Source organism: Petaurus breviceps, unplaced genomic scaffold, assembly GCF_028583685.1.
Source record: "Petaurus breviceps papuanus isolate PSGF00001 unplaced genomic scaffold, PetGlider_PUasm1.0 76, whole genome shotgun sequence".
Classification (NCBI taxonomy): domain Eukaryota; kingdom Metazoa; phylum Chordata; class Mammalia; order Diprotodontia; family Petauridae; genus Petaurus; species Petaurus breviceps.
The window spans coordinates 66151314-66173473 of NW_027186473.1; the positions used below are offsets into that span (position 1 = coordinate 66151314).

Consider the following 22160-nt stretch of genomic DNA (forward strand, 5'->3'; position numbering starts at 1 on the left):
TCCTTCCTTCCTTCCTTCCTTCCTTCCTTCCTTCCTTCCTTTATGGCTAAAAACTGACAGAATTGTATGGCTCTCTTTTTATTATTTTTTTTCAGGGGGATGTTTCTAGATACCATTCTTCCTTCCCGTGATGACAATGGTATACGTCCTGCAATTGGCCAACGTACACGCTTGAGCAAAGGAGATATTGCACAGGCAAGAAAGCTGTATAGATGTCCAGGTATTATACCATATAAACACACCAGCAAGACTGTGCTTGCCTGTGATATTCCACGGTAATAGCAAGTCAATTACTACATATTTTTCAAGTTGGAAAATGACACACATAGTTCAAAGTCTATAATCATAAACTAAGGGAGGAGAGAATTCAGTAACACATTTAATTTGAAATAAAAGCCAAAGGTTAAAAATCAAATTTTTACTACAGCTAAATTTGGAGTTCCCTTTGTTTAGAGAAGAGAGGAAGAATATCAGTATGCTCTTTTTCTTAGGTAATTGTATGTTGTATAATTGCATATTTAAAACATTGAGATATACTGATTTGCATAACACAAAGCATTTTATAAACACTTCAAAAAAGAGAGATTTTTGTTGGTTTGCCAAAATGCTTTTATGTCCTATATGAGATTACTGTGAATGGACTACATGTGATACAACTTTATGCAAGAAGAAGACTATGTCTCTGCTCAGAAAACAAAACAAGACATCATATTTCCTTGTTATTAGGCTTTGGTTCATTTTGCTGCTAATGGACATTCTAAAATACTGAAAAATATGCCTCAGATAGCAATAAATAGAGATATGAATAGGGATTTAGTTATGGCCACCATCCTCCTAATAATAAAAATAATATGAATATCAATTTGAAAATAGAACAAGAGGGTAAATAACTGTTAATATTTTATGTGGTTAGTTACCTTGCTTTATATAACTCCAAAATGCCTATATCCTCAATAAGGTTATTGCCTTCTGCATTGCCTTCTTACATTGCCTTCTAGAATTAGTCAAGGAAACTTTCTAAATTATGTTATATTAAATGGAACTTTTAATTTTTAATATTTTCTTTCACTCCATGAATCTTGAAGAAAAATAATTAATACACTTTTTAAAATTAAGTAAATGTTATGAATGTGGTTCCTTTTTTAAAAATCTTTGCTAGCCTGTCATATTGAAAAGGATTAATAAAAATAATTGATTTTTTCACAGAAAAATATGATAAACTGGCTGACATGTGGCCTGAATATTATGTGTAGTAGGTTAAGTTTAGCCTATATAACATATATTGGGTAGGAAATAGTAGTGAGAATTAAGTCACAAAGGATCTAATGCTACTATGTTAGGACATCATGGAAATTACTGTAATTTTAATCAGTTTGTAGAAAGGGCTACAAAATGAAGGAAAAAAAGACCCCTTTGATTGTTATATCAGTTCTTGTTTATAAATCAGAATATTTTTTCATATCTTACTGTTTTGATGCACATTTCTCAGAAGTACACGTCAGTACTATTGATCAATAGGCCAATAGCACAAAGAAATTCTGTATTACAGGAATAAAAATACATCTCTTTAAGAATCCTTTTGTTCTTAAAACTCTGTATAAAAAAAAAGAGAACAGAATTGATTCTTTTGCCTAATTACAGTATTTGTTCAATATAGCCTCCCAATTTGAATGAATGAAATACTATTTAAAATCATATGCTATTGTTATGTACCTGTATACTTTTTATTACTCTATTCATGCATAGTTTAATTCAACTTACTGAAAGCAAGATATTTGAAATTAGTCAAGTAAGGGCTTAGATGAGGTACAGCAATAGTTTAACTTTGCAGCATCTCTTGCCATCTTTTGTGATTTCATGCCTGAATGAACTCAAGCTGTAGAGAACTTTAAGTTGGTTTCTTAAATTGGTACTTGGTTTGTACATGATTAATTGTAATTAAGGAAATGGATATCTCATATACCAACTGGTTTTTATCTATTGAAGGGAGTATTTTATTCATGGAAAAGGGGCCAGTTGATTTATTTCTGTATTGATTTGACAGACGCATGTTAAAACTCATCAAGAATCAATTATGGCACCATAAGCAGACCTATGGCAATGTGATATCCTTTTCAGTGTGAAAAGCCCTGAAAGAGATAAAAGTCATGACTTGTTGATTTGTGGATTTTTTCACCTTTAGTTTACAACTGGTATATTTTTTGTAAAAATAAAGACAGGGAATATTTATCTTTGATATCAAGTGATGACAATACAGTAAAATATCATTAATTCAAATTCACTTATTTGGAATGATTATAATTCAGGAAGGAATTTGGTAACTTGATTTGGAAAAATTGTTAAAAAAATAATATTGCAAAAAAAATCATGCCAAAATTGTATTGCTGAGTGAAATTTAAAAAAAAAATCAATACATACATATTTATTAAGTGCCAAAGCGTTGAGTGAAACAAATGATTTAGAAAATATCATTTAATAAAAACAATTGATATTTGAATTTAAATCATTCTGTATCCTTTACAAAAGGTACAGATGTTACAGATATTAAGCCTATTTCAATAAATTATTTAGTTGGTTTTTCTAACATATGTGTATATATAATATTGACAGATATATGTACCACATATGTGTATATACATATATGCACATAGGTATGTATTGTGTACAATGTATATATGTGAGTATATATGCATATATGTATATGCATGTGTGTATTATAAATATGTGTATTATAAACACATATACATATATATGTATAAAGTATAGTCCTCTAAAATACTCTTTATGATTCAGGGTTTTCATTAATTCATACTAGATGTCCTTTTAAATATTATAGCTCATTGCAAATAATTTTTGTAAATAATCAACTTTCTCACTCGGCATCCTCTATTTTGCTTTACAAATATGCTTTTTTAAAAGGCTGGATGCATATCTTAATGTCTATATTCTTTTGAAATAATAGATTAGTTAAAAATAATAGTTTATTTTTATTGGTGCTGTGTAGAAACAACAGTGTACTTGTAGAAAATACATTGCATTCTGTTGTAATAGGCTTTTCTTTATATTTATTAGAGAATAGCTGAGACTCTTTGATTTTTGCCTGGCTTTTTAATGTTTCCTTTTTCAGTTAGAAGATTATTATCAAAACAGGTTAGAGTATTATTATATTTAACTGTTCAATAAATATTTGTTAGAAGGCAGTATTGTTGATAGATCATTGGGCTTAGAGTCAGGAAGACTAAGGTTTAAATTTTGCTATCAGTATACACTAGCTGTTAGACCTTGGATAAGTCACCTATCTTCTCTCATATTCAGGTTTGTCTGTAAAATGGTTATAATAATAATACACATTGCACAGGATTGTTTCGAATGAATTAAAGCTGAATTAAATTAAGAGATGAATTAAAAAGGGATTAAACTGTAAAGTGCTTTGCAAATCTTAAAATATTTTAGAAATGCAATATTATTATTATATTACAATACTATTATAATATAATAAAGATTAGTATTATAACTGACCTCTATGAGTGCTCTTGGAGGTAGTTAGGTAGCACAGAGAGTAGAGTGCTGGACTTGGAGTCAGTAAGACTTTAGTTCAAACCTCTGATACTTACTGACTGTATGACACTGGGTAAGTCACTTGACCCTTTTGTCTCAGTTTCCTCATCTGTAAAATGAGCTGGAGTAAGAAAAGGCAAGCCATTCTGGTATCTTTGCCAAGAAAACCTTAAATGTGGTCATGAAGAGTCAGATAAAACTGAAATGACTGAACAAAAAAAAAAGTGATATTATTATTAAATAATTTTCTATATTTTAGGGGAATTACTAACTCATCTTCTTTTAAGTGATAATATGTAGCATAAATTATTTGGACATCAGGAACTCATACTACTCTTTGGTTCAGGCCATCATTATGATAGTCTATACAAATTGTTCAGAATATGTCCCTTTGTTATCTATCTAGAAAGATATTTCAGGGCTCTAAAGGTTTATAACAGTCATATTTAATCCTTTTAATACTTTGGGAATAAATATGAAGGATCTAGATGCCTACCAAGTGAATGCACAGGAAGTCTGTGCCTTTTTAAATATTTTACTCTCTTGATAAAAACATATGGCCATTTTCCCTAAAAATGCATGATGGACTACTTTTCTATTGTGGGGCATCAACTCAGCTGGAAAAATAAAATACATAGTAAGCGACAGTAAAGAAAAAGTAGCAACCAAGGCCAGGTGTAAGATGAGAAAAGTAGTTGCCATATATTATCCTATAATGCAATCTACCAATTATTCACCTGCATAAAGAATAAAGGTAAAAACTGAATGTACTTTGTGTTACTAAAGTAAACTTTAATGTGCACTGACATAATTCTCTATTTTTAGAAACATTTACAATTCCACTCTTATGTTTAACATGTACCTACTATGTATGGAAGCCTTTTCTAGGTGCTAAAGGAAGACAAATATTGGTAAGACAAAGTTTCTTCCTCCATGAACTTGTAAGCTGTCAGTGGGAATAACATACAGAAATAAGTATAGGAATATCTGTAATGCCAAATAAAACAATAGAAACATGTTGGAAGAGGATAAGTAAAATGCCCTTTGATATTCAAGAAAGAAAATATCATATCTCATTTGATACTTTTTAGTTGAATCCTGACCAGATTTTGTGGGCAGAAATAGTTGTAGCCCATGGCTAGTAAAGCAGGGGGTTAGAGTTCCACATCTAACTACCTTTCTCTACCTAACCCTATGCAGATCAATGGGAAAATATGAAGGGAATATCTGAGAATATAGAATTCAAGATACCTGCCTTTCTGAGAGTTGCCTAGTTGGATAAATGATAAGATTGAGTTGAGGTTTATTGTGTTGTTGTTTAGATAGAGGCTGTGAGTGAATTATTATGTAAGAAAAAATACCCAATTCCCTTAGACTTTGTTACTTTTCTCTGTAATTTGTAAGAACTGATGACTCAGGTATGTGAGAGGTCATTTCCTACTTCTTTCCTCAGCCTTTTTTCTGTATAATCATATAATCTGAACACCATGTCATTTACTCTTTTCACAGCGACATGCATCAATATTTTAATCTTCTTAGTATGAGCTTATCTTGTTTATGCTTTGATAGTAATAGGTTGTGTTATTTATGACTTAGGATAAATGAGGTATTGAGTTCAAGGGGGAAGATCTAGAATAAAGGCAATGATAAACAGAGAGAACAAGTATTAGTGCTATCTAACAATTTAAATAGACAACATGTTTTATATATCAGGGTAACACATCAACAAAATCAGTTCAACAAATATTTATTATCAAATTATTAAGACATTACAAATATTTGAATCCCTTTAGGTAAGTCAAATTGAGTGTGGATCAGAAATATAAGACTGGTGCTGTGCTGGACCTGAAGTCAGGAAGACCTGAGTTCAAATTCAGCCCTAGATGCTTGCCAAGTGTGTGACCCTAAGCAAATAACCAGACCTCTGTCTTGCTCACATTTAGTCATCTGTAAAATTAGGATCATAACAGTACCTACTATGCTGTTATGTAGTTATACAACTACAGGGTTGTAGTGAGGAACAAATGAAATAATATTTGTTAGGCACTTAGCATAGTGCCTGGTACATCCTAAGCACTTAAATCCTTCCTTCCTTCCTTCCTTCCTTCCTTCCTTCCTTCCTTCCTTCCTCCCTCCCTCCCTCCCTCCCTCCCTCCCTCCCTCCCTCCCCCCTCCCTTCCTTCCATTTGCCAGTATTAATAAAAATCAGAATTTCATTCAGAAAAAACGTTTGCACTCATTAAGTATTTTTTGTTTGTTTTTGGTAAAGCATTGGGTTCAAAGGTATTTGATGGCATTCTTTGTGCTTTGAGGAAGCAAGTGTAAAAAAATGTCCTTGTGCAAAAGGAAAGGCTACTCTCTAGCCCTGGTTATACCGCTTATAGTTTCCATTGTTTAATTGTGTTGGGTAAAACAGTCCTTGATGTAGTACAGGGCTTCCAGAACATGCAGTTGCTGCAACATTATGGTAATTCCTGGGTTGTTAAACAGGACCCATATATAGCCAATGGGGAAATTCTGTGCTCATTTTCAGTCCCAAAGGTTCTTCTATTGTTCTGCCCTCTTGGACTTGAAAGGCATCAGTTTTTACTCCTTCCTCATTTATTAGTCTAATTCTGTCTTGCCAAAATGCTTTATAGAAAATCAATTAATTGCTTTCAATTAATTAAATAATTGATGCTATTTCATTTACTCATTCATTCATATTTCTAATTGATATGAAAACTGATATAAGCCATTAGAAAGTGAAAGATGGTCGTTGATCTTTTCTCTATTCCCAAAAGATACAGGCATTTGTGATACCCTTCATTTGTGAAAAGAGTACAGAGAAATATGTTTTTTTAAGTCTGACATTGTCTCATCATTCTCTTCTGACATCTTAATTTATTCCTTTTGTTTCTCATCTTTATTTTTCCTCTTTTTCTTTGAAACTTTTGTCCTTTGTTTTCTCCTTATTTTTATCTATTTCCTTTCAATCCGTCCCTTCTGTTTCTTTTTTTAATTCTACAACTTTTATATACAGTCAGAATCTCCTTTAATTCTGTTCCTTTTTTAGAAACACTTTTTATTCCCATGTATTCCCATTACATTCCAACTGGGCAACTATTAAGGCTTAATCAGTCACTTCTTTTGAGCCAGTCTTTCTTGAGAAAGGAGAAGAACAAAGTAAAATTGTAGATTTCTATTACATGTTTTATTTTGGGTGGTGTTTGGGAATTATTTGAAATATTAGAAATACATTTCCCCAATTCATGTAAAAAGGGGACTCTAAACAAACTTTGGAGCTGCAGAACCCACAAAATGACACAGAGAAGCTAACTTCCCACTGAGGACAGCCCAGCAGGCCGGCAGGAATCCAGCACAGCACTCTGGGAGCCCAGCCCAGCCCCATGCCAATGCTTTAGCCCCAGGGGAGGCCTGACCAGCCGCTGGCCAGAGGGGCTCCAGATCAGCAGTAGCTGTGCCCGTTTCCAGATTTATCAACACATAGATGCAAAGGACAAAGTGAGAGGTCAGTGAAGTCTGGACTTTGGGACCCAGTAAGTGGGAGTGCATGGCTTTTGCCCCCGGGGGCGAGAAGCCATTGAGACTGGCACAGCCAGCCAGCACCAAGTGGCAGCTTCAGCTCCTGGCCTGCAGAGTGTAGGGAGACCAAGCACCAGTCTGAGGGGTAATTGCTCTTGCTTTAACCTTCTTGGATATGCATTGCAGTCTAGGGTGGAGGTCCTGGGGTGTGTTTGCAGCTTGCCAGAGCGTGTGGAGACCTCAGAGAGGGCACCCATCTAATACCTCCGGCAGCTGAGAAAACCCCAGTGTTTGGGACAAAAGCTCCCCTGTCTGGTGGCAGAGTCCTACTGTGGCAAAAAGCCCAGGGATCAAGTGGCGACATGACCAGGCAAAGGAAACAAATCAGACAGAAGATTCCAAAATTACACTCCTATTTTGGGGACAAAAATGAGCAAAGCATGGAACAGGAGGAAGACAGTGAAGTCGGAACTCCTGCACCAAAAGCTTCAAAGGAAAATATGAGCTGGTTACAGGCCATAGAGGACCTTATGAAGGAGATAAGAGAAGTTGAGGAAATATTGGGAAGAGAAATGAGAACAATGCAAGAAAATTATGAAATGAGAGTCAACAGCCTAACTGAGGAAAATAATACCTTAAAAAACAGACTGACTCAAATGGCAAAAGATGCGCAAAAAAAGCAATGAGGAGAAGAATGACTTAAAAAGCCACATTTGCCAGATGTGAAAAGAATCTCAAAAGCTGAATGAGGAGAATCATTGCTTCAGAATTAGATTGGAGTAAATGGAAGCTAATGACTTTATGAGAAATCAAGATGCTGTTAAACAGATCCAAACAAATGAAAGAATAGAAGGCAATGTGAAATATCTCATGGGAAAAGCCACTGACCTGGAAAATAGATCCAGGAGAGATAATTTAAAAATTATCAGACTACCTGAAAGCCATGACCAAAGTAAGAACCTAGAAATCATCCTCTAGGAAGTTTTCAAAGATAACTGCCCTGATATTTTAGTACCAGGGGGCAAAATAGAGGTTGAAAGAATCCATCGATCACCACCTGAAAAAGATCCGAAAAAGAAAACTCCTAGGAATATTATAGCCAGGTTCCAGAATTCCCAGATTAAGGAGAGAATATTACAAGCATCCAGGAAGAAACAATTTGAATATCGTGGAAAAGCAATCAGGATAACCCAGGATCTGGCAGCTTCTACACTGAGGGATCAAAGGGCTTGGAATATGATATTCCAGAGGTCAAAGGAGCTGGGATTAAAACCAAGAGTCACCTACCCAGCAAAACTGAGTATCATGTTTCAGGGGAAAATATGGTCATTCAGTGGAATAGAGGACTTTCAAGCATTCTTACTGAAAAAACCAGAGTTGAATAGAAAATTTGACATTCAGATACAAGAAGCAAGAGAAGCATGAGAAGGTAAACAGGGAAAAGAAATCACAAGGAACTTAGCAAAGTTGAACTATTAACATTCCTACATGGAAAAACAATAATTGTAACTTAGGAAACTTTTCTCAGTAGTTGAAGGGATTAAAAAAAAATATATATATATATATGTCTATATATGAGGGTATATTGGCATATGAATACACATGTGAATGTGTGTATATATGTTTACAGGTATACACAGAGGGCACAGGACCAATTTAACAGGAAGGGATGATGCTTAAAAGGTGAAATTAAGAGGTGAGAGAGGAATATAATGAGAGGAGATGGGGAGAGACAGATTGGGGTAAACTATCTCATACAGAAGAGGCAAGGGAAAATGGTTACAAAGGAGGGGAAGAATAGGAAGGCAAAAGGGAATGGGTCAACCTTATTCCCATTGAATTTGGCTTGAGGAGGGAATGAAATATACACTAAATAGGGCATCTCACCCTCCAGGAGAGTAGGGGGGTAGGGGATGGGAGGGGGGATGATGGAAGGGAGGATAGGCTGGGGGGGAAGCAAGTTGGAAACACCCACTTTTGAAAAGGGAGGGGATCAAAGTAGAGAATAGAACAAGTGTGAGGTGGGACAGGAGGAAGGGAAATATAGTCAGTCTTTTACAATATATCTACTATGTTATTGTTTTGCATTAGCCACACATGAACAACCTATACAACTGCTTTTCTTCCCAGTAAGGGTGGATGACAAGGAAGGAAGGGAATGAATCTAGAATTGAAAGTTTTAAAATCAAATATATGTGTGTGTTGTGTATACTGTTATTAATACCATTTTACATGTAATTGGTAAATAAGATATACAGGTACTGAGGCATAGAGATCCACTGGAAAAGTCATAAGGGGTATGGGAGAAAATATGGGAGAGAGCAGATTGGAGGAGGGGATATCCTCTGGGACTGCTATTTTGGGGGTGGTGGGTAGGGAAAAACGGGAGAAAATTTGTAACTCAAAATCTGGCGGAAACGAATGATGTAAATCAGAAGTTAATAAAGCATTAAAAAAAAGAAGTTATGAACCCCGGTTCCTGATGTAACAGGAAGGGGTTGGCTGAAACAGGAAGTAGCTAATGCTGTGTATATAAGAAAAGCCCCAGAGAAGCATAGTCAGAATTTCTTTAGACAAGAATCTGGTGCCAGTAGCTGTTGTTCTGGAGAGAGAATAGAGAACTGAGCCAGAATTTCCTGAGATCTTGTGGTGGTGGAATTTTTCTGAACAGGAACCCAGGAGCCCCCTCCCCCCAGGCTGGATAAGGTGATTCTGATATTTTGAATGGGCTGCAGAAGACTGTGGAAGCATGACCAGGATACAGGGACTTCGTCTGTTTGTGGCTTGGTGAATTCCCGGGAGCAGAAGTTGTGAAGGATTTGAGATGGATTGTACCCTTTGAACTTCATTGTGGAGCAGGACCTACCCAGAGAGCTGGACAAGGAATTGGGAGCTGTCTGCCATTGAACCCATGTGACAGTCTGGTGAATCCAGGTAGAATCTGGGACCATGAAAGGGGATCCAAGGAATCTGAGAACCATCCCCAAGTCAAGGTGAAAAGACCTCTCTGTGGGTATGGAGTAATGATGAAATTGTAGTTTACTAGTGTCCTAGGGGTGGAGGGTTTGTGTATTTTCTAATGATTGTACTTAGTGATTAATGATACTTAGTAATTTATTGCTGAATAAGTGACTGATTGAATTAATTTAGTGTGCCCCATGAGTGGAAGACTTTGACTATTGTACTTTAAGATGATTGTTCTTTGTTCTAAATACTGTGACCACTTTGGTGAAAACTATGTGGCCATTTTAATAAGCTGTTGTGAATGCTATATTGTGATTTTTTGTGATAAGTTGTAATATTGTTAATGCTGTATCTTGATTTTCTAAATGTTTTGCTTTGATTTCTTATGGAATAAATAGGGTGTTCACTATACTATGTAATCACAGTTTTAAAAGCTGTTCACAGTAGCATTCTTCTGGAAAGCTGCTCGTTCATGGCATTACAGAAGGGTTATTCAGTGGGCTTGCTCTCTTTGGGTGGGGTATAGGAGAAAGACAGAGAAAATTTGCGATTCAAAATCTTGTGGAAATGAATATTGAAAACTAAAATAAATAAATATTTAGAATAAAGAAAAAAAGAAATATTAGAAATGCAATTTACAGACTTATCAATACAACTATAATTTGTCAATGGACCTGTGATTTCATCCCTGCAGATATGTTCTTCAGTGATGTAGCTCTCAATTTATCCAATCTTGCCCTACCTTTTTGGCTCTATAGATGCATCAAACATTCATTCATTCAACAAGTGTTTGCAAGTCATGTGTTATATGCCAGGCACTGTGTTAGGTACTGGATATATAAAGACAGAAATGAATCAGTCATCATTGTTTTCATCGTCATAGTAGTAGTCATTGTTCTCACAGTGAGAAGTAAGGTATCATTTATATAACACTAACGTTTGTAACTAGATGGTGCATTGGAAGGAGTGCCAGGCTTGAAGTCGTGAAGACTCCTCTTCCTGAATTTAAACCTGGCCTCAGAGCATAGCTATGTGATGCTGGGCAAGTCACTTAAATGTGTATTTATCTATAAGATGAGCTGGAGAAGGAAATGGTAAACCACGCCAGTATCTTTGCCAAGAAAAAATGGGGTCATGAAGAGTCAAATATGACTAAAAAATGACTGAACAAAACATTTGTGTTAACTTATTTGATCCTCACTGCAACCCCATGAGGTAGATATCACCATTTTACTGAGGAAACTGGAGAATTTAAGTGACTTGCTCAAGGCCACTCAGCTATGAGACAAGGTGAGATTTAAACTAATATCTCCTGATTCTAAGTCTTGTGCTCTATCCACTGTACCATCCAACTGTACCCAAAAAGCTATTAGAGTGGGATAGGGATGTAATATAAGCATACATAAGAAAATGCAAAAATTCATAGCAGAGTCATTGCAAAATAATTTCAGAAGAGAGAATGCTTAACAATTGTAAATGTAGGACTGAGGCATAAAATCTTTCAATTCTAAGAGGCATATGTAGATGAGACAGGAAAACATTTTAGTCTTAGGGAATAGTCAATGCATAGTCATGAAGACAGATGGGATATCATTTCTGGGAAACAACAAGTATTTGCTTGAACCTAAGGCTGATGAAAAAGGGAAGAGAGACAAAAAGTCATATTGTGAAGGACTTAAAATAACAAACAGAGAAACACGTATTTCATTATCCTAGAGGTAAGAAGTCAACAAAGCTTGCGGAATGATATAATCAGAACTGTTCTTTAGGAATATCAATTTGACAGTATGATGGATTTGTGTGAATGGATTCAAGTAGAGACAGACAAAGCAAGGAGATCAAACAGGAGAGTTTTGAAATAGTCTAGGAAAGGACCAGCAATGGAGTGTATCAGGGGAATAGTTGTGTAAGTGGAGATAAATAATTAGATGTGACAGATGCTGTGGAGATAGAATCGGTGACACTTGGCTACTGATTAGCAAAGAGAGAAGAGTGGTGGGCAATTTCCATGACTAAAAGCATGGTTTTGCCCTCCACATAAATAGGAAAGTAATAATTGACTGAAAGGTGTACGGGATACAACATCCCATTGTGTTTAGTGTATGTTGGCAATTTAAAAAAGCCTTTGATATAGTAAAGGAAAACAAAGCCTTGATGACTTTCTTACAACAAAATGTCCTCTGTGCATATGTCATATTTATTTAAGATTCCTTGAAAGATACAGCAAGAGAGATAACTTTGGTGCCTCTTATCAGGCAAGGCATACAAGGAGATGTGTTCTCACAGAGATATATACTACTGTCAAGGAAGTCATTCCACACAACATACAATTCAACGATAAATTCTCTAGAAATTGTCAGATCTTCAAGGTGTTCTTAACTGCTTATAGCACTGTTCTGATGGCATCAAGACCCAGGATATTTCAGAGCCTTATAGAATGAGATTGATGATCACTCAAGAAGAGTTTGGCCCAATTCACACAGGAAAAAAACAGCAATGCGCAAGGAATTCCTATTTCCTAGATGATGTTACGCATTTAGATAGATATCTATGTAGGTACATACACATACATATACACATATATAGCTAGGTAGTTACAGATAGTTGTATTAACACTGGAAATTAGAAAAAAAAAAGCAAAACATCTAAACCGAGAATTAAATGGGAAAAAGATAACAGTCTGGACTGCCTTTGAATCCTCAATTTGAGAATTACTTTTTGAGAATACGCTAAATTCTTCCTGAAACAGAGGCCTATAGTTTTTAAAAACCACTATTATTCCAGTGTCATTTAGCAGTTGAGTCATGAAATACTACAGTGTCCCAAGAATTTAAGTTGATGATCACCCAAAGGGCAAGGGAAAGGTGATGGTGAACAGCTTGCATCAGATTAGGTCACGTGCTTAAGAGCATGGTGAGAATGGGGGTAACAGGAATATAGAGGAGAGTTGTGATTTGCTCAGAGTTGTCCAGCAAGTCTTTGACTGAGCCTAAATATATAACCCAGAAATATTTGCAAATAGCTTTTTTCTTAAGTAGGTACACAATTCTCATATAATGTTGTTTACAGTATTCAGTTTCCTACCAGATATCTTTATTATAAATTTGAACAAATCAACAACTTCAGTCCAGTTTCTCTGAGAACCTTATTAAATTGAACTTGTAAATTCTGAATTAATGAGCTTTTGCCATCTATTTGAAATCTCAAAAAACAATTTCAGTAAGAGTTGTTTAGTTTCTTGGTGTGACAATCCTGAATAAGCACTTTACTTACATGTGCATTGTTGTATGGTTAATTATAATAAGAATATAAAGTCTCCATTTTTTTTTCACACATCTCTTTCTTTCATAATGGATTATTTGAAATGTCAGTCACCTGAAGTATAAAGAAAACACCAAGGTCATATATGTAATAATGATAATTAAGTTTTTCCTATTGGCCTATCCTCATGAAATTGAAGTAGGAGATAATATTTCAAATAAGGAAGCAGAGAAAATGACACCTATGTTAATATGTAATAAGGGAGTGAAAATAGAGTTATTTACCATACACATATTGGTATACTTGCATATGAAATTTAATTAAAGGGGTTCTTAAAGTGTCTAAGTCACTGTAAATATAATCCTAATTTTTATCTAAAATAGCTAAACCACACAACATGGCAAAGTATTCCAAAATTCTGATGATGAATAACTTAACTGTTGCTTGAACACAAAGGAAGTTATGTGCATCCTCTTGGGCAAATATTTAAACCAGGAAATATTAAACCATTGAGCAGAAAAGCCATGATTCCTCTTGACATTAGAGTCTTCGTTCCTGTTTTAACAAGCAACTGGAGGAAGTTCTCATTTTATTTAGGCATTTTGTGTGTGTGTATATATATATGCATTTGTGTGTACATGTGTGTATGTATATTATTCCTTACAATAACCCTAGGCTTATCTAAGCTTTCCTTAATGGAATTTTAAAAAATCATCAAAAAAATTAGATAACAACTATAATCAGCCCTAGTCTTCTTGAGCCAAGAATCACAAATTGATAGAACTCTGAGAACTAGACTCAGATATTGTATAGTCTGGCTCAATGCATGTAGAAAAAAGAAACAGCTGTAACATACAGCCCTCTGAAAGAGGAAACTTATTACCTCCTGAGATAGTCCATAAAACTTTTGTATGCCTCTAAGTTTGGGTACATTTGCCTTAACATTGAGCATTAATTTCCCTCTTTGCAACTTCAACTCATTGTTGTTCCAAATTCTTCCCTATAGGCATAAGAACACAGGATCTACAGTGTTAGCAGAAAAAATTTAATTCTTTGACATGGCACTCCTTTAGGTAGTTTGACTGTTTATTGACTGTATTATGCCCTTCTTCTGTTTTCCCTTATATAAGCTAATATTTCACAGTTCCTTAAACTAATTATCATCTAGCAACATTTTGGGGCATTTCATCAACACTCATTGGCTCTCCTTTGGATGCCTGGCACCTAATCGATGTCTTTCCTAAATTGTGCCACCCAGAACTAAGCACAGCACATTGGTGTAATCTGATTATGAAAGTGTAACAGGACTATTATCTACCTTGTACTGAACATTTTTCATGTCTTAAGTTCACAAAAAATTATTTTAACTTGTTTATTGCTGTTTTATCACACCATTGATTTATATTGATCTTTCTGTCTACTAAAATCTTCAGACCTTTATCTAACAAATTTCTTTTAATCATACCCCTCCATTATGTATTATGAAGTTGATTTAAAAAGCTAAATATTAAAAAATACACTAATATTAATTGCATTTTGATTAAATTTGACCTAATGTTCTAACCTGTAAGGATGCTAACTTAATTATCCAACATGTAAGCTTTCCTTTCCAGCTTTGTGCCATCTCCAAGTTTAATGACCAAGTTATTTCTTCCTTTCATTTGCATAATTCATAAACATGTTAAATTGCTTGAGTTCAAACTCAGAATCTCAAGATGCTTCACAAGAGACTTCTTTCCTTCTAGACCTCAAACCAGTAATAATTATTCTTTGGGTCTGATCATTCAGCCAATTCTAGATGAACTCCATTGTAGCTCTAGTTTTTTTGTCTTTACTCATTTTTTTCCCACAAAAATAGCATAATATACTTCGTCAAATCTTTTGGTAACATCTAAGTATGCTATATTTACACCATTTTTTTTTATTTACCAGTTTAATAACTTGATCAAAAAAGAAAGTGAGGATAATGTGGTGTAACTTATTCAAATCACACTGACTCTCTGATCACCACTTGCATTTCAACATATTTACTAATGTGTACATAAAATTAAGTTCAGTATTTTTTCTTTGATTAGCAGTAAGGTTTTCTGGAATATTGTTTAGAGATTGTTTATTTCTCTCTTTGGAAAGTTGGAATATTTGCCTTTATTCTGTAGTGACTTTTATTTTTCATGATCTTTCAGAGATCATTGGAAGTGGCTGTAGAATCATATTAAACAGTTGTTTCAATAAATGTGGAATTAATTTATCTTAATGATTTAAAATTCATCAAAAACAAATTTTCTCTCTGTATTATTTTGTATTTTGTAGTCTAAATATTATTTTTCTTGCTAGAGAAAACAGAGCCAAATTATTGAGTAAAATGATATCTGAAATTTCCCTTTTATGATCATAGTCTGATCTATGCTGACCTTCTCTCCTCTCCATTCTTCTATGTTTCTCTATTCTCCAACATAGCCTTGGAATAAAATTGGCCTTTCTTCATAATTATCTTCAGTTTACCTTACCTATCATCTACACATTATGTATTCATGATTGGACATACACAGCCATAGATTTTGTTGCTACCTCCTTAATTAGATTTTTGTCTCTAGTGAATTTCTCAAATATTCTGTTACTATTTTTGATCTTAAATTTTAGCTCTTCTGTATGGTATCAAATTTAATACCAATACATAGCCAATTTCTCTCTTTTCCTAAAAAAATATTACAAATGATAATTTTACTAATATAAAACCCTTGTAAAATAAAGTTGATTGCATCATTGACAATGAATGCATGATAATAGCGCTAGTATGCCCAATTGCCTAAGAAATAGCACTTAAAAAAATAATGAGAGCTATAGTATTGTGCTTTGTTGACCCAAAGTAGATAGATTTTAACTTTATTTTATTTATATATTTTGTTTTACATATTTATTTCCAAAAATACATCCCCCAAATTATCCGTTTCTTAAAACACAATCTAAAAAAAGAAAGAACAAAAGTCGAGTGCTAATACTAATAAATCCATCAACCATGAGAGTATGTACAATATAGACCCTCAACATCTGCAATGAAGAGAGGGGGGATATTTTCGCAGCTCTTCTTCAGGGCGTGTCTTGATTATTATTTTTCCATGGCATTCAGTTTTGATTTTTGTTCCCTCTGTAGAGTTTTGTATATTATCCTATTGCTTTTTAATCCTTGACTTTGCATTAGTTCATATGTCTTTTTATGTTCCTCTGGTGCCTTTATATTTCTCATTTTTCCTGGGCATAAATATTCCATTATATTAATGTACCACAATTTATTTAGCCATTTTGCAATCAGTGGATACCTAATTTCTTTACAATTCTTTGTGACTAAATACAAAAGATATGATGATTATTTTGCTATATTTGGGGGCTTTTCTTTCTTTGATCTTTTTGCCTAATGATGGATCCAAGGTTATGGACATTTTAGTTACTTTTTTTCAATTTATTTTTAGTTTTCAGTATTCATTTCCAGAAGATTTTGAGTTAAAAATTTTCTCCCCGTCTTTCTTCTACTCCCTGTCCCAAGGTAGCGAGCCTATGGAATACCCCTTCCCCTAATCTGTTCTCTCTTATATCCACCCTCATCCCCCTCCAACTTTCTAGTAGGGCAAGATGGATTTCTATACACCAGTTCCTGTACATCTTATTCCCCAGTTGCATGAATTTTTTTCATATTTGTTTTAAAAACTTTGATTTCCAGATTCTTTCCCTTCTTTCCTACTCACCCACCCCCACTTGGAAGACAATCCAATATCAGTTGTACATGTATAGTTACATGAAACATTACTATAGTAGCTATATTGTGAAAGACTAATTATATTTCCCTCCATCTTATCCTGTCCCCATTTAGTCTTTTTTTTTCCTTTGACCCTGTCCCTTTTCAAAAGTGTTTGCTTATAACACCCTCTCCCTCAATATGCCCTCCCTTCTATCTTATCCCCTCCTATCCCCTTCTCCCCTACTTTCCTGTAGGGTAAGATACCCAATTGAGTGTGTATGTTATTCTCTCCTTAAGCCAAATCCAAAGAGAATAAGGTTGACCTATTCCCTTTCACATTTCTGCTCATCCCCTCCATTGTAACAGTTTTCTCTTGCCTCTTTTATGAGATAATTTACCTTATTCTATCTCTCCCTTTTTTTCCTTTCTCACATCTTAATTTTATTTTTTAGATATCATCCCTTCAAAATTCCTCCTGTGCCCTCTGTGTATACATGTACACACACACATATATACATTCACATATGCCCTCCTATACATACATATATATGTATGGATACACATATATTCCCTTCAACTGTCCTCATGCTGAGAAAATTCTTATGAGTTACAATTATTGATTTTCCATGTAGGAATGCAAATAGTTGAACTTAAATAAGTTCCTTATGATTTCTTTTTCCTGTTTACCTTCTCATGCTTCTTGTAGTTGAAAGTTAAATTTTCTGGTATTTTCATCATGAATGCTTGAAAGTTCTCTATTGAATGACCATATTTTCCTCTGAAACATCATACTAAGTTTTGCTGGGTAGGTGATTCTTGGTTTTAATCCTAGCTCATTTGCCTTCCAGAATACCATATTCCAAACCCTTAGATCCCTTAATGTAGAAGCTGCTAGGTCTTGTGTTATCCTGATTGTGTTTCCGCAATACTCAAATTGTTTCTTCCTGACTGCTGGTAGCATTTTGTCCTTCACCTGCGAATTGTGGAACCTGGCTATAATATTCCTAGGAGTTTTCTTTTTGGGATCTTTTCCAAGAGGCGATCAGTGAATTCTTTCAATTTCTATTTTGCCCTCTGGCTCTATAATACCGGGGCAATTTTCCTTGAGAATTTCTTGAAGGATGATTTCTAGGCTCTTTTTTTATCATGGCTTTCAGGTAGTCCAATAATTTTAAAATTATCTCTTCTGGATCTATTTTGCAGGTCTGGTTTTTCCAATGCAATATTTCACATTGCCTTCTATTTTTTTTTTCCATTTTTTGGCTTCTATTTTTCCATTTGTTTGGATCTGTTTTATAGTATTTTGATTTCTCATAAATTCATTAGCTTCCATTTTCTCCAATCTAATTTTGAAGGAATTATTCTCTTCAGTGAGTTTTTGAAACTCCTTTTCTAACTGGCCAATTCAAATTTTTAAAGCATTCTTCTCCTCATTGACTTTTTGGACCTTTTGCCATTTGATTTAGTCTATTTTTTAAGGTGTTATTTTCTTCAGTCAGGCTGTTGACTCACTTTTCATGATTTTCTTGCATCATTCTCATTTCTCTTCCCATGTTTTCCTCCACTTGTATTACTTGCTTTTCAAAATCTTTCTTGACCTCCTCCATGACCCACAATCAGTTCATATTTTTCTTGGAAGCTTTTGATGCAGGAGTTTTGACTTTGTTGTCTTCTTCTGGTTCTATGTTCTGATCCTCTTTGTCCCCAAAACAGGATTCTGTGGACTGATTGCACTTCCTCTATTTGCTTATCTTGCCATCCAGTTACTTGACTTTTGAGCTCTTTGCCAAGGTAGAACTTGCTTCCATCATGAAGAGAGCTGTGTCCCAAGTTGCTGGAGTTTTTGCAGTTGTCAGAGCTGTTGTCAGAGCTATGAGGGTGGCCTCCTGTCAACAGCCACCACAAACTCTGGCACACTGACATTCCTCACCCCAGGACCAACACCCAAGACTGCAACCCAGATCCAACTAGTCAAAGAAAGAGTCAGTCTAAGTGGTCACTTGGTCACCCTATGATCTGCAGGCCAGGAGCTCAGGAGGCAGCTGCAGGGCAGCAGTTGAAAGCACTGCACAACTGCCACCTCTCCTCCAAGGGGCAGGGGCTAGATCATGCTTTTCTCTTGCCCAGTTCCAACAGAGCTCCCTCTTGAACTCTTACTTCTCTTTGGTGTTTATGGGTTGAGAAGTCTGGAAACCACCACAGCTGCTGGTGATTCACTCTCCTGAAGTCTTCTCCAGCCAGTCTGTACCACTGGTTGGGGCTGCCCCAGGTGAGCCTTCTCGCGGGATTGTGCTTGGCTCATAGCCCTTTGCAATACATCCTTCCTGCTGACCTGACATGTTGCCTGCAGTGGGAGATTTGGTTCTCTCCACCACTTTGTGAGTTCTATAGCTCCAAAATTTATTTAGACTCATATTTTACAGATATTAGAGGTGTTTGGTGAGGGAGTTTAAGCAAGTTCCTCTTTTTATTCCACTATCTTGGCTCTGCCTCCCTAGAGAATTGTTTAAAACATTGAAAAGTTAAGTGACTTGCTCAGGGTTTATATAACCAGCATCTATTAGAGTTGGTATTGAAGCCAGTCAAGACCAGCTCTCAGCATGCTCGCTCAAAGATATAGAGGTGGAAAAATAAACATATATCTAAGTTGTTACTAATTTTTTATGTCTGTTTTGTAGCAATGATGTTTTTATATTTTCAAGGGAAAAATCAAATAAAATGATAATTTCAGAATAGATCTTCTTTATGACCCTGTCTAACTCTAAGTGGATGCTTATTAAACAAATCTTAAGTAGATTCTCCACTTGGCGGGGGGTGGGGGGACTGTACATGTCTGTGGTCATCTCTAAAACAAGGAGAACAGGTAGTAGATTGCACTTCATTTTAAATAAATGCTTCTTTCACAGGTACTTTCTCTAGTCATTTTTTTCAAAGTTAAATTGGAGAAAATGAAGCAAGGTAATTAGGAATGGTGAATTGGATGAAGATACATTGTGGCAAAGTAAAGCAAAACAGCAGAACCCCAGTTTTCTTGAATCACCTTCTTGTGATTCATAAAGAGGAATCAGGAATAATGAAATAAGATGTAGTATTTCTTCTGTAAAGTAGATATTTCCTAAAGAAATGTAACATACCAAATGCAAACCAAATATGAATACATTTCTTGGAATACAGATTTGAAGCAAGAGTGATTTGGGTAAATATGGAGGAGTTGGTGATTAAATTACCCATTAAATCACCTGTTTAAAAAAAAACCCTTAAACAGCATGTAAAATATCCTAAATTCTAAGTCAGAGGAATATTGTACAAAGGAATGCAAAAGGACTACTAGCTCAAAGAAAAATCTCTGAAGCAACATGCTACCATCTCTGTACTGTATAGGACAATCACTGTTATTTTCACTTTGTGAAAATAAATTCCACACTATTTATAATTTTATGAAAGTTTGCTACATATCATTAAGAGAAGTGCAAATGAAAACAATTCTAAGGTTTTACTTAATACCCAGCTAACTAACAAAAATGGCCAAAGATGGAAGTAGTTAATTTAGGATGGAATTGTGGAAAGACGCATACAAATGTACTTTAAGTGGAGCTCAGATTTCACTGCATCATTCTGTAAAAGCACACTAAAAAAAAAGTTGAACTTTACCAATTACCTCTAATACCTGTAAAATATGACTCTAAACAAATTTTAGAGCTGCAGAACTCACAAAGTGGTAGAGAGAAACAAATCTCCCACTGCAGGCAGCCTGGAAGGCCAGCAGAAAGGATCTATGTACAGGACTCTGAGCCAAGCACAATCCAGCATGATGGCTCACCTAGGGCAGCCCCAACCAGACTGGCCAGAGCAGACTTCAGGAGAGTGAATCACCAGCAGCTATGGTGGTTTCCAGACTTCTCAACCCATAAACACCAAAGAGAAATAAAAGATCAGGAGGGAGCTCTGTGGGAAATGGGTAAGAGAAAAGAGTGATCTAGCTCCTGCCCCTGGGATGAGAGGTAGCAGTGGTGCAGTGGCTTCAACTGCTGTCACGTGACTGCCTCCTGATCTCCTGGCCTGCAGATCATAGGGTGACCAACTGACTACTCAGAGGGTAATTACTCTTGCTTTGACCTGCTTGGATCTGGGTCGTAGTCTTGGGTGTTGGTCCTGGGGTGAGAAATGCCAGTTGTGCCAGAGGTTGTGGTGGCTGTGGAGAGGGTGCCCTCCTCATATCTCTGACAACTGCAAAAACCCCAGCAATTTGGGACACAGCTCACCTCTCTGAAAGCAGATTTCTACCATGGCAAGAGCTCAAAAGTCAAATAATTGGCTGGCAAGACGAGCAAGCAGAGGAAGTGCAGTCATACCATAGAATCCTTTTTTGGGGACAAAAAGAATCAAAACATGGAACCAGAAGAAGACCACAAAGCTTCCAAGAAAAATATGAATTGGTTGCAGGTCATGGAGCAGCTCAAGGATTTGGAAAATCAAGTAAGAGAAGTGGAGGAAAACATGGGAAGAGAAATGAGAATGATGCAAGAAAATCATGAAAAGTGAGTCAACAGCCTGACTGAAGAAAATGATACCTTAAAAAATAGACTAACTCAAGTGACAAAAGAGGCCTTAAAAGCCTGTGAGAATGCCTTAAAAATTCAAATTGGCCAAATGGAAAAGGAATTTCAAAAATTCACTGAAGATTGGAGCAAATGGAAGCTAATGACTTTATGAGAAATCAAGGTACTATAAAATAGATCCAAACAAATGAAAAAAAACCATAAAGCAACAATTCTCTTAATTATCTAAGACTCTCTCAGATATCCCTTCTGATAAATGTTTTCAGTGTAATTTTTCAAATGCCTCCTTGACTCTCTCTGTTTTCCTCTCTCCCTCCCTTCCTTCTTTACTCCTTCCCTCCTTCTCTCCTTTCCTTCCTTCCTTCCCTCCTTCCCTCCTTCCTTCCTTCTTCCTTCCTTCCTTTCTTCTTCCTTCCTTCCTTCCTTCCTCCCTTCCTTCCTTCCTTCCTTCCTTCCTTCCTTCCTTCCTTCCCTCCCTCCCTCCCTCCCTTCTTCCTTCCTTCCTTCCTTCCTTCCTCCCTCCCTCCCTTCCTCCCTCCTTCCCTCCCTCCTTCCTTCCT

At 35.7% G+C, this 22160-nt stretch overlaps 1 protein-coding gene across 2 annotated transcripts in view; it reads left to right on the top strand.

Annotated features, from left to right (window-relative positions):
* TLL1 (tolloid like 1) overlaps nucleotides 1–22160 on the top strand; it is a 341130-nt gene that overhangs the window by 172534 nt on the left and 146436 nt on the right. For both annotated transcript variants that reach the window (XM_069105652.1, XM_069105653.1), the window contains one exon: nucleotides 96–220. In XM_069105652.1, the coding sequence (XP_068961753.1) occupies nucleotides 96–220 (125 nt within the window). The remainder of the gene's footprint in view (nucleotides 1–95; nucleotides 221–22160) is intronic.